The sequence below is a fragment of the Oncorhynchus mykiss genome, chromosome 1 (assembly GCF_013265735.2).
Source record: "Oncorhynchus mykiss isolate Arlee chromosome 1, USDA_OmykA_1.1, whole genome shotgun sequence".
NCBI lineage: Eukaryota > Metazoa > Chordata > Actinopteri > Salmoniformes > Salmonidae > Oncorhynchus > Oncorhynchus mykiss.
The window spans coordinates 66044603-66057956 of NC_048565.1; the positions used below are offsets into that span (position 1 = coordinate 66044603).

Genomic DNA, 13354 nt, shown 5'->3' on the forward strand with positions numbered 1-13354 from the left:
ATGTCCCACTGTATCTGGATTACGCGTTGACACTGTATAAGAGTTGTGAAGGGGGTCCCATCAGCCACTCACTTGTCCGCGTTCTTCACCACCTTGGCCAGCAGTTTGGAGGTGGAAGCAGCCTTCACCAGCTTGTTCCTGCTCTCCTCGCCACTCTCCCACGTGCTGCTCTGAGAACGCTCTATCCCCGTGCCCCGCTTCGCACTGTGACCCCTACACACACACACACGGAGGAACGCACGTGAAAAAAAACAAAAACAGTTGTATACCACAAAGATGGATCAAGAGAGGAGGAGAGAAAGAGTTAGCTAGACAGAGAGAAAAGAAGGAGTAAGGAGGAGTGCCATGGCGATAAGTGAGAATGGTTTGAAGGGGTTAATGCTACTCATTTTTTCGATACGTTAAACTGGAAAAAGTGCATTGGAAGTGTGTAACTGTTATTTTTTGCAGTCTACATCATGCTTACGGCCCAGAGTTTGAACTTGACCAGGCCACCATGTAAACCTGACAAGGAAAAACTCTGTACCCTTAATGCACAATTATTTCACCTGTGGCAAACCTCCTGTTGGGTTAATCTGGACCTGAAGCACCGCACCACACACACACACACACACACACACACACACAGATATGGTGCCTCAAAGAGCCACCCAGGTCAGCAGTACGCAACCCCTCAGTGCTACAATCACTGCACCCCAAGCACAGGTTAGTACACATTGGCTGGCCGTCCAACTCAAGCCCCAGGGTTCAGGAGACAGAGAAGGCCGAAATGTTAAGAACCACACTGCAAGTGTGAAGTTAGAGGAGGAGGAGGTTTGGTAACATTGCAGAATGAAAGGTTTTGGAGAATGGCTCGGGAAGAGAAGAGAGAGAGAGAGTGAAGAATACCACTACTCGTGCGAAGCTGTGAGGAGGAAGGGTTATTTGCGAGACGTAATGTTTTGGATCACTTCTGCGTGGCGTCTGCTCATCCTCCAGGGGGCAGTCGTGACGCTGAGGGGCAGATGGTACTGCGGCAGACGGTTGGGGGGAGGGGTGGTTTTAATGATGCGTTACACTGCTACTTTTACAGAGTCTGAACTCTGTCCTTTTCTACAATACAATAGACGTGATTTAGCAGCCGAATTGATCCAAAGAGACTTACAGTCATGCGTGCATACAATTTACATGCGGGTGGTCCCGGGAATCAAACCCACTACAAGCGCTATGCTCTACCAACTGAGCTATAAAGGACCCTGGAGACGGAGAGACAGGGACGGCGGGGAAAGACACCTAGGTATCCTCTGCTTATTTTAACTGCCTGCATGGAATTTCACAGGAAAATAACAACCTAGACTGAACAGAGGTGATCCATAACCCCACCACAAACATGTGTGTGCGCGCGCACACACACGCACGCACACAAAGGCCCGGGGAGGGAAAGAAGAGCACACACAGGGTTAAACACATAGACCCCAGCACCAGCCTGCTGGGGCCCTCAGTAGAGGAGTGAGGGGCGAGCCAGAGGAAAGCTAACAGTCCCACAGACGAATCTGGGGGCAGAGCTGAAACGCTTCACTTTAAAGGGGGGTGTGTGGGGGGAGGTGCAGGAGAAGGTACATCAATAGATATCTGGAGAGAGAGAGAGAGAGAGAGAGAGAGTGAGAGAGAGAGAGGGGTGACAGATGGATGGAGTCGTAACTAAAAGGAAGGATCCATAAAGGGACGAGTGGTATAGTATAAAAGCCCTGAATGGTGCACTCACTGCATCTCAAGGCTTTATTCTAGCTAAGTGAGTGTGAACTGAAGCCTATTTGAGACTCCCATGCTATCCATTCCTCTGGTTGGATTGGAAAGGGACCATTTAATAGGTCAAAATCACCCTATAATACCCGCATGCCTCTCCTGCCCAGCAAGGCCCCTGCATGTGCACTGTGCTGCTCTGAGGCCTGGTTCATTTCATATTGGGTGGACACACGCACAATTGCTAGCAGATGAGTTTTCCAGCCAATGTATCTGGCACGTCAGCAGTCCTGACTAATAACCTGATACTGCCCAGTCTAATGGGATGTGTTCCCGGGGTGCTCTTTGTAAAAACTGAATTGATTTTCAATGTTTCTGAGAATAATTGATGTTGATCTATGGTGTGGGTCATGAGAGTGAGGCTGACCAGTGCTTTGATTAGTGAGTGCAGTCGGTCTGTGGGCTGGAGCTGGAGCTTGTGTGTGTGTGTGTGTGTGTGTGTGTGTGTGTGTGTGTGTGTGTGTGTGTGTGTGTGTGTGTGTGTGCGTATGTGTGTGTGTGTGTGCGTATGTGTGTGTGTGCGTATCCTGACTGGTACGGAGCACAGCTGGTACATGACAGACAGGGCCTCTCCTATTCCTAACGATACAGTGGGAGGCCTCACACTGTTGCGGATGAGTGCAGAAGGGACATCTGCAAACCGTTCCACTCCTCTCTTGTACTTTCCTCTCGTCTCGTCTGAATGAAAGGGCTGTGCTACAAGTAGCCTAAAAGGAAAAAAGGTAAGTAGTGTTGAGAGCAGGTCGAGAAGCGAAAATCTGCAGTGGCGGAGTCTGTACGCGGAAAGATAGCTGAACGTACAGGTGAGAGACGGCGACAGATGGGAGGAGGTTAATAATGTGAGTGATCTGAGAAGCTGGGCAACTCCGCCCCCAGTGAAAGGTAAGCAAGGGTCAAGAGCGTTCAGTGTCGGCAGGGCATTGCGTTGGAAAGGGAGATCAAAGTGTGCGTCGGAGGAACCTTTTGGCTGGGGAGGTGCCTTTGCTCTCCAGGGCCTGCCTTTGGGACTGGGGGGGGTGAGGGGAGGGGGGGTGGCTGGAGCTGGAGGGGGACGGCGAGGGCTGCATGGGGCTGGCAGGGGGGGCTTTATCGTTAGCCTGGTTGGGCTGGGAGGACCCCTCCTGCTTCTCCTTGATGCCCTCCATCGGAGGGGTGTCCTTTTTCCTCTCTGCTGTCTGACCGCTGTGGAGACAACCAGGGGGTTAACAAAACAGGGGAACACAACCAGTGAAGACAGGGGGACAGAAACACATCTAGAGGACAAGAGGACAAGCTGGTCCTGACTCTGTGCCTAGCAACTTCTACCGGCAGCCTTCACGACTGCGAAGACTTACAAAGCCCCGACTTCCTCAAATAGGCAGTGTAAAGCCGACTCAGCATATTTGATTAACGTCTAGTTACTCATTGAGGAAGTGCTCAGCAATGCTTAGCCATAGGCGTACATACAGGCTGTGACAGGTACCCCATCACAACATTATTGTCCTCAAAGAACCAGGGTCAAATTTACAGGCTTTATTCTGTTGAATCACTGCAAGCTGGAAGGTAGAAAGTTAAACACGTGATCAACATCAAAACAGGTTGACAAATGAGATTAATGTGGCGTTTCAGAGCAAAACATCATGTCAACACAGGCACTTCATCAACGGCTGCCGATCTGATATGAGCAGGTCTAGAGTTGAGTAATGACTGTTTTTGAATGGGAAGTGTGTGTGTGTGTGTGTGTGTGTGTGGTACAGTACCTCTTGGCTGCTGAGGAGAAGGTATCCTTCCTGGTGACGGACACTGTGGAGCTATCTCGGTCTCTATGGCTGGGCTTACGGCTGCCGGAGCTGCCGTTGGGGATGCAGGACATCGAGTAGGCCTCGCGCAGGGGATTATGGCCTACAGGGAGCAGGAAGGGACAACTATAAGATATACACTGAGTGTACAAAACATTATGCTCTTTGCATGACATGACATGGAATCAAAATTGGCCAGCATCGCTATGGAACGCATTCGAAACCTTGTAGAGTCCATGCCCAGACAAACTGAGGGGGGGGGGGGGGGTCAAGGGGTCAGAATTTTTCATTGCTAGGTATTACTGCACTGTATAGATGGGGAGTGGTTGAACAAGGGAGTATGACTGCTCGACAGACAGACAAACAAACAAGGGTTAAGAGTCTGATCCGAGGGAGGACAAAGGAAGGATTAGGGAGAGCAGATTCCTGGCTAATCCCATCTCACCCCCCTCCCTCACCCCGTTAACCAGACAGCCTAATTGGATAAGGAGGGAAGAGGGAGCTCATAGGACAGAGAGTAGGCGTCTCGGTGAGATAAACCATTGATTAACGGTCCTCATGCAGAGAGCCGGAACACACACTAGATACACTATAAACAGCAGCACGGACACCATGATGCAACACTCCGTAGGAAACACACTCATATGAGTTTCATAAGTAAAGTGAATGAGGAGTATTTGAGTCAATACAGCCAAGATTCTAATGGATGATGACACAAACAAATGCCGTGACATCTTGGAGAGAAGATTAGATGAATGCTCCCTTCTTTGTTGTGGTTTTAATTTAATAAATCAACTCAGTCCTTTCTAAGCACTTCTGTAAGAATGACTGTGTGTAGAGTAAGTCTGTGCACTGAAAGGAGGACGGGTGAGGGGCGGGGTTATGTTTGGGGGCGCGTGGTGTCCCAGGAGAGGCCTGATCCCGTGTCGGCGACACGTGGCCCAGTTTCACGGCCCATTAACCCCCCCCCCCCAGTTCAAACACACACAGCATGGTGGAGGATCTGGTCTCCCTCTGCAGGGTCGGGTTGGGGGATACCCCATCCACCAACACCCCCACCGCCACCTCCCTGCTCTCTCCTGTCTCATCCCCCTCCCCCACCGCCATCAAGGCGGAAGACAGCTGGAGACTAATTAGGAGAAGATCGGCACTGCTGGTACACAAGGCCTGAGGGAGAGTCAATGAGTCTGATGGATGAATGAATAGTCAAGCGAAATCAACCCGGTCCTATTCTAACGGCTGTGTATTAATAATGATTGACACCTTGCAAGAGGCAGTCTTCTTCCATCAACCTGGCTTCCTGATCTGAGAGGCCTATTTCTCTCTCCCATCAAACTGCTGTGATTGACAGGTGTGTGTGTGTGTGTGTGTGTGTGTGTGTGTGTGTGTGTGTGTGTGTGCTCACCTCCCTATAGATTGGTTTCCTCATTCCTGATAATAAATGATTTGGAAAAGAGGAAGAAAGGGTGGGATAAGACTGGAGCTGGAGAGATAAAGATAAGAGGCAGGAAAAAGAGAAAGTGAATGAGAGAAAGGGATACAGTGCTGAGCAGATCAATCAAATGGATTTATAAAGCCCTTCGTACATCAGCTGATGTCACAAAGTGCTGTACAGAAACCCAGCCTAAAACCCCCCCCCAAAAAAAAATCTGATAAAAACCCAAGAATGTACGTAGTAGAGGGGAAAGAACGACTGAACAATACACAGAAAGAGAGGAAGAGATTTCTGGTAGTTGAGTAAGGAAACGGGGGTCTCAGGAGCAGGAAGGGGTCCTGTTTGGGGGGGGGGGGGGGGGGGGGGCGTGCCTGCTCCAAGTGTGTGTATGTGGGGCGGAGGTGGTTTGCAGACTCTGCAGAGTTGGCCTTGCAGTCAGAGCAGTCAGAGCATGGGTGTCTGAAGAGAAACTGAACTGAACCACGTGATTTCCTTTGCTTCCTGTCTGCTTCAGTCCCGGATTACTGCCCACGTCACTGAGAGAGCAGGACAACAGAGCTGAAATATTCAGAGCACCACTGTTGTACGTGTCAAACTGCCAGTGCTGTATCATCAGCTCAATAACCTCTTAATTGCATCAATGTACATTTCCCAGGAGTGCTGACTATCCCACTACAATAGGATGCACACACACACACACACACACACACACACACAGCGGGGGTTGCCAGGAGCCATCGCTATGACAATAGATGGTATTAAATAGGAGAGTGATGTCATAATGAGATAAAAAGGTGACCAGCCGAATGGAGAGCTGACCGGAACGAGGGATCAGAGGGTGTGAGGGAGGAGAGACGGATGATGGATAGAGGGATGTGCAACGAAAAGGCTAAGCAAGGGTGACACAGGGTGAGCACTTCAATTAGGGCTGTGGCGGTCATTACATTTTGTCAGCCGGTTATTGTCATGGAAAAGACTGCCGGCCTCACGGCAACTGATCGCTAATTTACATGAACACGTTCAGCATCTCCAGGCCTCCCCACATACAAGCCGCTGATGCCTTTGGAACATCTATACTGAACCAAAACATAAAATGCAAGATTTAAAGTGTTGGCCCCATGTTTCATGAGCTGAAATAAAAGATCCCAGAAATGTTGCATATGCACAAAAATACATATCTCTCTCAGGTGTGGCATATCAAGAAGCTGATTAAACCGCATGATCATTACACAGGTGCACCCTGTGCTGGGGACAATAAAAAGGCCACTAAAATGTGCAGTTTTGTCACACAATACAATATTGCAGATGCCTCAAGTTTTGAGGGAGCGTGCAATTGGCATGCTGACTGCAGGAATATCCACCAGAGCTGTTGCCAGATAATTTTATGTCAATGTCTCTATCATAGGCCGCCTCCATTGTCGTTTTAGAGAATTTGGCAGTATGTCCAACCGGTCTCACAACCGCAGCCCACTTGTAACCACGCCAGCCCATGTCCTGGCTCCCAAGAGGGTGGGCCTATGCCCACCCATAGCTTTGCCCTTGCCCCGCCATGTGAAATCCACAAAGGTCCTATTGTCTATATACCAAGTTATTTGGCAACTTTAGTAGTGAATGATACAAACCTCAGAATGTCTTAGAAATCAAAACGTATATGGGCTGCATGGTGCGACTACAGTCTTTTGAGGATTTGAGAAAGTAGCCAAAAAAAAAGCCTGCGCTCCGCTCCGTTCCTTGCCTCAGGCTGCACAGCTGTTCTCTCATCAAGTGGTCATATTTTCACCCATCAGACTATTCTCAATTTAATCTGGTCTTCACTAATATGTAAAATTAGTTTTGATTTGGAATGGCCATTATTAAATGGGCAGGAACAGGGACAGGAGAAAAAAAGACATGCCCTCTGTACAGTGCATTCAGAAAATATTCAGACCCATTCACTTTTTGCACATTTTGTTATGTGACAGACTTATTCTAAAATTGATTAAATCATTTTTTTTACTCATCCATCTACACACAATACCCGTAATGACAAAGCAAAAACGGGTTTCTATACATTTTTGCACATTTTTAAAAACTACAAAACTTAAATATAACATTTACATAATTATTCAGACCCTTTACTGAGTACTTTGTTGAAGCACCTTTGCCAGCAATTACAGCCTTGAGTCTTCTAGGGTATGACGCTGCAAGCTTGGCAGACCTGTATTTGGGGAGTTTCTCCCATTCTTCTCTGCAGATCCTCTCAAGCTCTGTCAGGTTGGATGGGGAGAGTCACTGCACAGCTATTTTCAGGTCTCTCCAGAGATGTTCGATCGGGTTCAAGTCCGGGCTCTGGCTGGGCCACTCGAGGACATTCAGATACTTGTCCCGAAGCCACTCCAGCATTGGCTTGGCTGTGTGCTTAGGGTCGTTGTCTTGTTGGAAGATGAACCTTCGCCCCAGTCTGAGGTTCTGAGCACTCTGGAGCAGGTTTTCATCAAGGATCTCTCAGTACTTTGCTCCGTTCATTTTTCCCTTGACCCTGACTAGTCTCCCAGTCCATGACACTTTTAATTTTTTATTTACTTAACCTTTATTTAACCAGGCAAGTCAGTTAAGAACAAATTCTTATATATAATGACCGCCTACATTGAAGAACATCCCTACAGCATGATGCTGCCACCACCATGCTTCACCGTAGGCATGGTGCCAGGTTTCCTCCAGACGCATTCAGGCCAAAGAGTTCAATCTTTTGTTGGTACCCTTCCACAGATCTGTGCCTCGACACAATCCTGTCTCAGAGCTCTACGGACAATTCCATCGACATCATGGGTTGGTTTTTGCTCTGACATGCACTGTCAACTGTGGGACCTTATATAGACAGGTGTGTGCCTTTTCAGATCATGTCCATCAAATTGAATTTACCACAGGTGAACTCCAATGAAGTTGTAAAACATCAAGGATGATCAATGGAAACAGGATGCACCGGAGCTCAATTTCAAGTCTCATATCAAAGGGTCTGAATACTTATGTAAATAAGGTTTTTATTTTTTTTGTTATACATTTGCATGCCATGGGCTCTCAGATCTTGTTCCTGTACCTACCCAGTGCTTAATTTGGGAAACAAGTGAAATCTGTTCGGGACAGGTGTGTGCAACGAAACATATTTCACTAAACCGTCTACGCACTGAAGAAAGGAAAGTAGGAGAGCGCGGAGATGGAAACGCATGGTGGTGAGACATTCTTCACAGATCAAGGTAATGTGTCACTCACTTCATTACGAAAATATGAAGAAAATCCTGATTACTAGGTTATTCAAAATCAAATGCAAATTCACTAACTGTAGGCAAACCTTAAGCCACCCTGCATAATCAATGAAACAACAGCATCGCCGAGGGCTATATGACCTCTCCCAGACTCAAGGATAGAACGTTTGGAGTGTAGCATAAAGTAACCAGTCCATCCAGTATGCATAACAATACAGTCCACACTCAACTGCGATTACTTGAGTTTTGGAGTATAGGCTAGACCAATTATGTACCAAGACATCTTAAATCAGTTTTGTTTTATGTTTTCCTTCCATGCATAATATGCGATAGGCAATGTATTGCATCATGTATTGTATCACAATCATCATTTTAATTCAGGGTTTTTTCGGGTTTGGGCTCATAAGCATTTGGATTGAATCGTCACCGTAGAAAGCGCTGTCCATTTCGTTGTGTTGGGCTTTAAAACAGCATCCACCACAACCATGTTTTACACTGTTTTAAAACTATGATAGACCTACTGTTCTGATGATAAGTGTCTGATGTGATTTTACATTGTATTTGCATTGATGTTAGTGGTTAGAGGGACAATAGAGCCCTGAGTACCAGGCCATTAGGACCTGATGGTAACAATAGAGCCCTGAGTATCAGGCCATTAGGACCTGACGGTAACAATAGAGCCCTGAGTACCAGGCCATTAGGATCTGATGGTAACAATAGAGCCCTGAGTATCAGGCCATTAGGACCTGATGGTAACAATAGAGCCCTGAGTACCAGACCATTAGGACCTGATGGTAACAATAGATCCATGAGTACCAGACCATTAGGACCTGATGGTAACAATAGAGCCCTGAGTACCAGACCATTAAGACCTGATGGTAACAATAGAACCCTGAGTACCAGGCCATTAGGACCTGATGGTAGTTAGCAAGTTGGGTACTACCAAAGCATGTCCAGAGTGCATAAAAAGGGGATTACCGTGACTCAAAGGTCACGTGGAATTTTACTGCAGTCATGGGCCGTGACTCATGACTGCCAGTGTGGTGGTAATGCAGTCACAGCTCTACTCCAATCCTACCATTCATACAGTAAAGGGTTCTGTTTTTTTTGCCTTTTTTTATATAGTAAGGCACTTTTTAAATGCAAGAGAAGTTTGCAACATAAGCCCCTTAGCCCTTGTTTTTAGTGGGCTTTGCGAGTGTACAATTATGTTCACCTCGTGGCCTGAAACTCCCCATAATTCAATTCGCAATGATTGTACACCCGCTAAGAAAATTCTTCAAAAACTTAAACATCATCAATGGAGAAGTCAACATACAAGTGTAAGTAAAAACGAATTCAAATAAGTTAGAAATTGTGCTACTAAATCACATGACGGCATAAACACGTCTTGATTATGTTTTTGTTTGGTTGTCTTTTGGAAATTGTAGAAATAAAACATTGCCCTTCTTCAGAAGTTCCAGCTAGGCAGGCTAACGTTAGTTAGTTAATTTGCAAGCTATCATACAGTAGGTGTATATTAATAATTGTAAAAATCCAAATAACTTCACAGATCTTTGTAAAGGGTGTAAACACTGTTTCCCATGCTTGTTCAATGAACCATAAACAATTAATGAACATGCACCTGTTGAATGGTCATTAAGACACTAACATAGGCATGCCGCATGCAAGGAAGCATGAGGACTGCTGATCTGGCCAGGGCAATAAATTGCAATGTCCATACTGTGAGACGCCTAAGACAGCGCTACAGCGAGACAGGACAGACAGCTGATCATTCTCGCAGTGGCAGACCACGTGTAACGACACCTGTTAGGTACATCTGAATATCACACCTGCGGGACATGTACAGGATGGCAACAGCAACTGCCCGAGTTACACCAGGAACGAACAATCCCTCCACTAGTGCTCAGACTGTCCGCAATAGGCTGAGAGGCTTGTACAACAGGCTTGTAGACCTGCAGGTCCTCACAAGACATCACCGGCAACAATGTCATCTATGGGCACAAACCCACCGTCGCTGGACCAAACAGGACTGGCAAAAAGTGCTCTTCACTGACGAGTCGCGGTTTTGTCTCACCAGGGGTGATGGTCGGATTCGCGTTTATCGTCAAAGGAATGAGCGTTACACCGAGGCCTGTACTCTGGAGCGGGATCGATTTGGAGGTGGAGGGTCCGTCATGGTCTTGGGCGGTGTGTCACAGCATCATCGGACTGAGCTTGTTGTCATTGCAGGAAATCTTAACGCTGTGTGTTACAGGGAAGACATCCTCCTCCCTCATGTGGTACCCTTCCTGCAGGCTCATCCTGACATGACCCTCCAGCATGACAATGCCACAAGCCATACTGCTCATTCTGTGCGTGATGTCCTGCAAGACGGGAATGTCATTGTTTTGCCATTGCCAACAAAGAGCCCGGATCTCAATCCCATTGAGCACGTCTGGGACCTTTTGGATTGGAGGGTGAGGGCTAGGGCCATTCCCCCCAGAATTGCAGGTGCCGTGGTGGAAGAGTGGGGTAACATCTCACAGCAAGAACTGGCAAATCTGGTTCAGTCCATGAGGAGGAGATGCACTGCAGTACTTAATGCAGCTGGTGGTCACACCAGATACTGACTGTTACTTTTGTTCAGGGACGCATCAGTCAATTTCTGTTAGTCACATGTCTGTGGAACTTGTTCAGTTTATGTCTCAGTTGTTGAATCTTGTTATGTTCAGACAAATATTTACACAAGTTTGCTGAAAATAACCGCAGTTGACAGTGAGAGGACGCTTCTTTTTTTACTGAGTTTAGCACACACAAGTTACCGATGGCTGAAAACACAATCATGAACGAGTGACCAATTTCCAGCCAAGGGTGGTCCATTTAAAAATCATTCCTTCCTCCCTCGCCCCGCAAGTGTATACTCGTCAGACGTCATGATATGTCATCAGAAGTGTCCACTTCATTTGAGGGCTGAGGGGATAGGGTGTGTCTTTTAAGTGTTCGGACCGCAACAAAGAAGATGAAGAAGAAGACGACGAAGGAGACAAAGAAGAAAACGAAGAAGACGAAAAGGACGAAAGTCAGAAATAAAGTATTTCTGAAGAGGTGCACATCAAAGATGCACAATTCTTTCCCAGTTACTGAGTGTTGGTCCCATTAGCCAATCGGACGGAATGCAAGGGGAGGTAGCGGGACGAATACGGATAGCCAGGGCAAGGAAGTTGGAGCTCAGGAGAATTTGAGAGTGGCAAAGGCGAATGCAAACTTTTGTACATATGTTTTAAAACAGTCCCCCAATCGTTTCATTTTCCAACCTTACCAGCCAGAGTTGGTTAGTTGCGTGCACTATTTAGTAGGATGGGATCGTTGATGTAAAGTTGAGTGAGTGAGTTGTAGTTCTCTCGTGAGTTGTCATTTGCTAGCTAGTCTGTCAGTAAACGCTCTAAATTGGACGGGTAGCTATCACCAGCAGGTTGTTTTCCTCTGAGGACTGTGTGCACCAAGCCATTTATCCCTCTACGAGCTAGCGAGGTAGTGTAAATAATCTCAGTAGTTTCTAGATTTGGGACTTATTGCCAACTGTCCTGGGCAGTAACCGCTTCCTCTATGCATTTTTCACAAGGAGACCAGTTAGATAGCGTCCAAATCCCTGTACGCTGATTGGGTTCCTCTGAACAGAAGGGGGTTTTCCTTTGGAGATCAGATCGCCACGGCCCCGCGAGCAACTAGGTTTCTCTGATCAGAAGAAACATAACATTGTGAGTGAGGAGCAGGTGTCAGTGCGTATCTTGTGTTTGGTGGGCTGCATTCAGCCTGACATACTTCACCAGTAGTGCCAGGTCTGCAACGTTAAAGGGGTAGACCAACTACTTTGTACCGGTACTTCTCTTTCGGGTCTTTTACACTTTCATTTGTGTACCTCATTGTGATTTTATACTATATATATATATATATATATACACACTGCTCAAAAAAATAAAGGGAACACTTAAACAACACAATGTAACTCCAAGTCAATCACACTTCTGTGAAATCAAACTGTCCACTTGGGAAGCAACACTGATTGACAATAAATTGCACATGCTGTTGTGCAAATGGAATAGACAACAGGTGGAAATTATAGGCAATTAGCAAGACACCCCCAATAAAGGAGTGGTTCTGCAGGTGGTGACCACAGACCACTTCTCAGTTCCTATGCTTCCTGGCTGATGTTTTCGTCACTTTTGAATGCTGGCGGTGCTTTCACTCTAGTGGTAGCATGAGACGGAGTCTACAACCCACACAAGTGGCTCAGGTAGTACAGCTCATCCAGGATGGAACATCAATGCGAACTGTGGCAATAAGGTTTGCTGTGTCTGTCAGTGTAGTGTCCAGAGCATGGCGGCGCTACCGGGAGACAGGCCAGTGCATCAGGAGACGTGGAGGAGGCCGTAGGAGGGCAACAACCCAGCAGCAGGACCGCTACCTCCGCCTTTGTGCAAGGAGGAGCAGGAGGAGCACTGCCAGAGCCCTGCAAAATGACCTCCAGCAGGCCACAAATGTGCATGTGTCTGCTCAAATGGTCAGAAACAGACTCCATGAGGGTGGTATGAGGGCCCGACGTCCACAGGTGGAGCTTGTGCATACAGCCCAACACCGTGCAGGAAGTTTGGCATTTGCCAGAGAACACCAAGATTGGCAAATTCGCCACTGGCGCACTGTGCTCTTCACAGATGAAAGCAGGTTCACACTGAGCACATGTGACAGACGTGACAGAGTCTGGAGACGCCGTGGAGAACGTTCTGCTGCCTGCAACATCCTCCAGCATGACTGGTTTGGCGGTGGGTCAGTCATGGTGTGGGGTGGCATTTCTTTGGGCACAGCCCTCCATGTGCCTGACTGCCATTAGGTACCGAGATGAGATCCTCAGACCCTTTGTGAGACCTTATGCTGGTGCGGTTGGCCCTGGGTTCCTCCTAATGCAAGACAATGCTAGAACTCATGTGGCTGGAGTGTGTCAGCAGTTCCTGCAAGAGGAAGGCATTGATGCTATGGACTGGCCCGCCCGTTCCCCAGACCTGAATCCAATTGATCACATCTGGGACATCATGTCTCGCTCCATCCACCAACGCCACGTTGCACCACAGACTGTCCAG

The 13354-nt window shown here is 47.4% G+C and overlaps 1 protein-coding gene across 4 annotated transcripts in view; it reads right to left on the reverse strand.

Moving 5' to 3' along the window:
* The window catches only part of LOC110527186 (echinoderm microtubule-associated protein-like 4), a 120206-nt gene that overhangs the window by 23582 nt on the left and 83270 nt on the right, over nt 1–13354 (reverse strand). For 3 of the 4 annotated variants that reach the window (XM_036983010.1, XM_036983007.1, XM_036983005.1), the window contains exons 3-5: nt 3522–3663; nt 2743–2964; nt 73–213 (exon numbers count right to left, since the gene is read on the reverse strand). In XM_036983010.1, the coding sequence (XP_036838905.1) occupies nt 73–213; nt 2743–2964; nt 3522–3663 (505 nt within the window). The remainder of the gene's footprint in view (nt 1–72; nt 214–2742; nt 2965–3521; nt 3664–13354) is intronic. The other variant, XM_036983014.1, reaches the window with a different exon arrangement.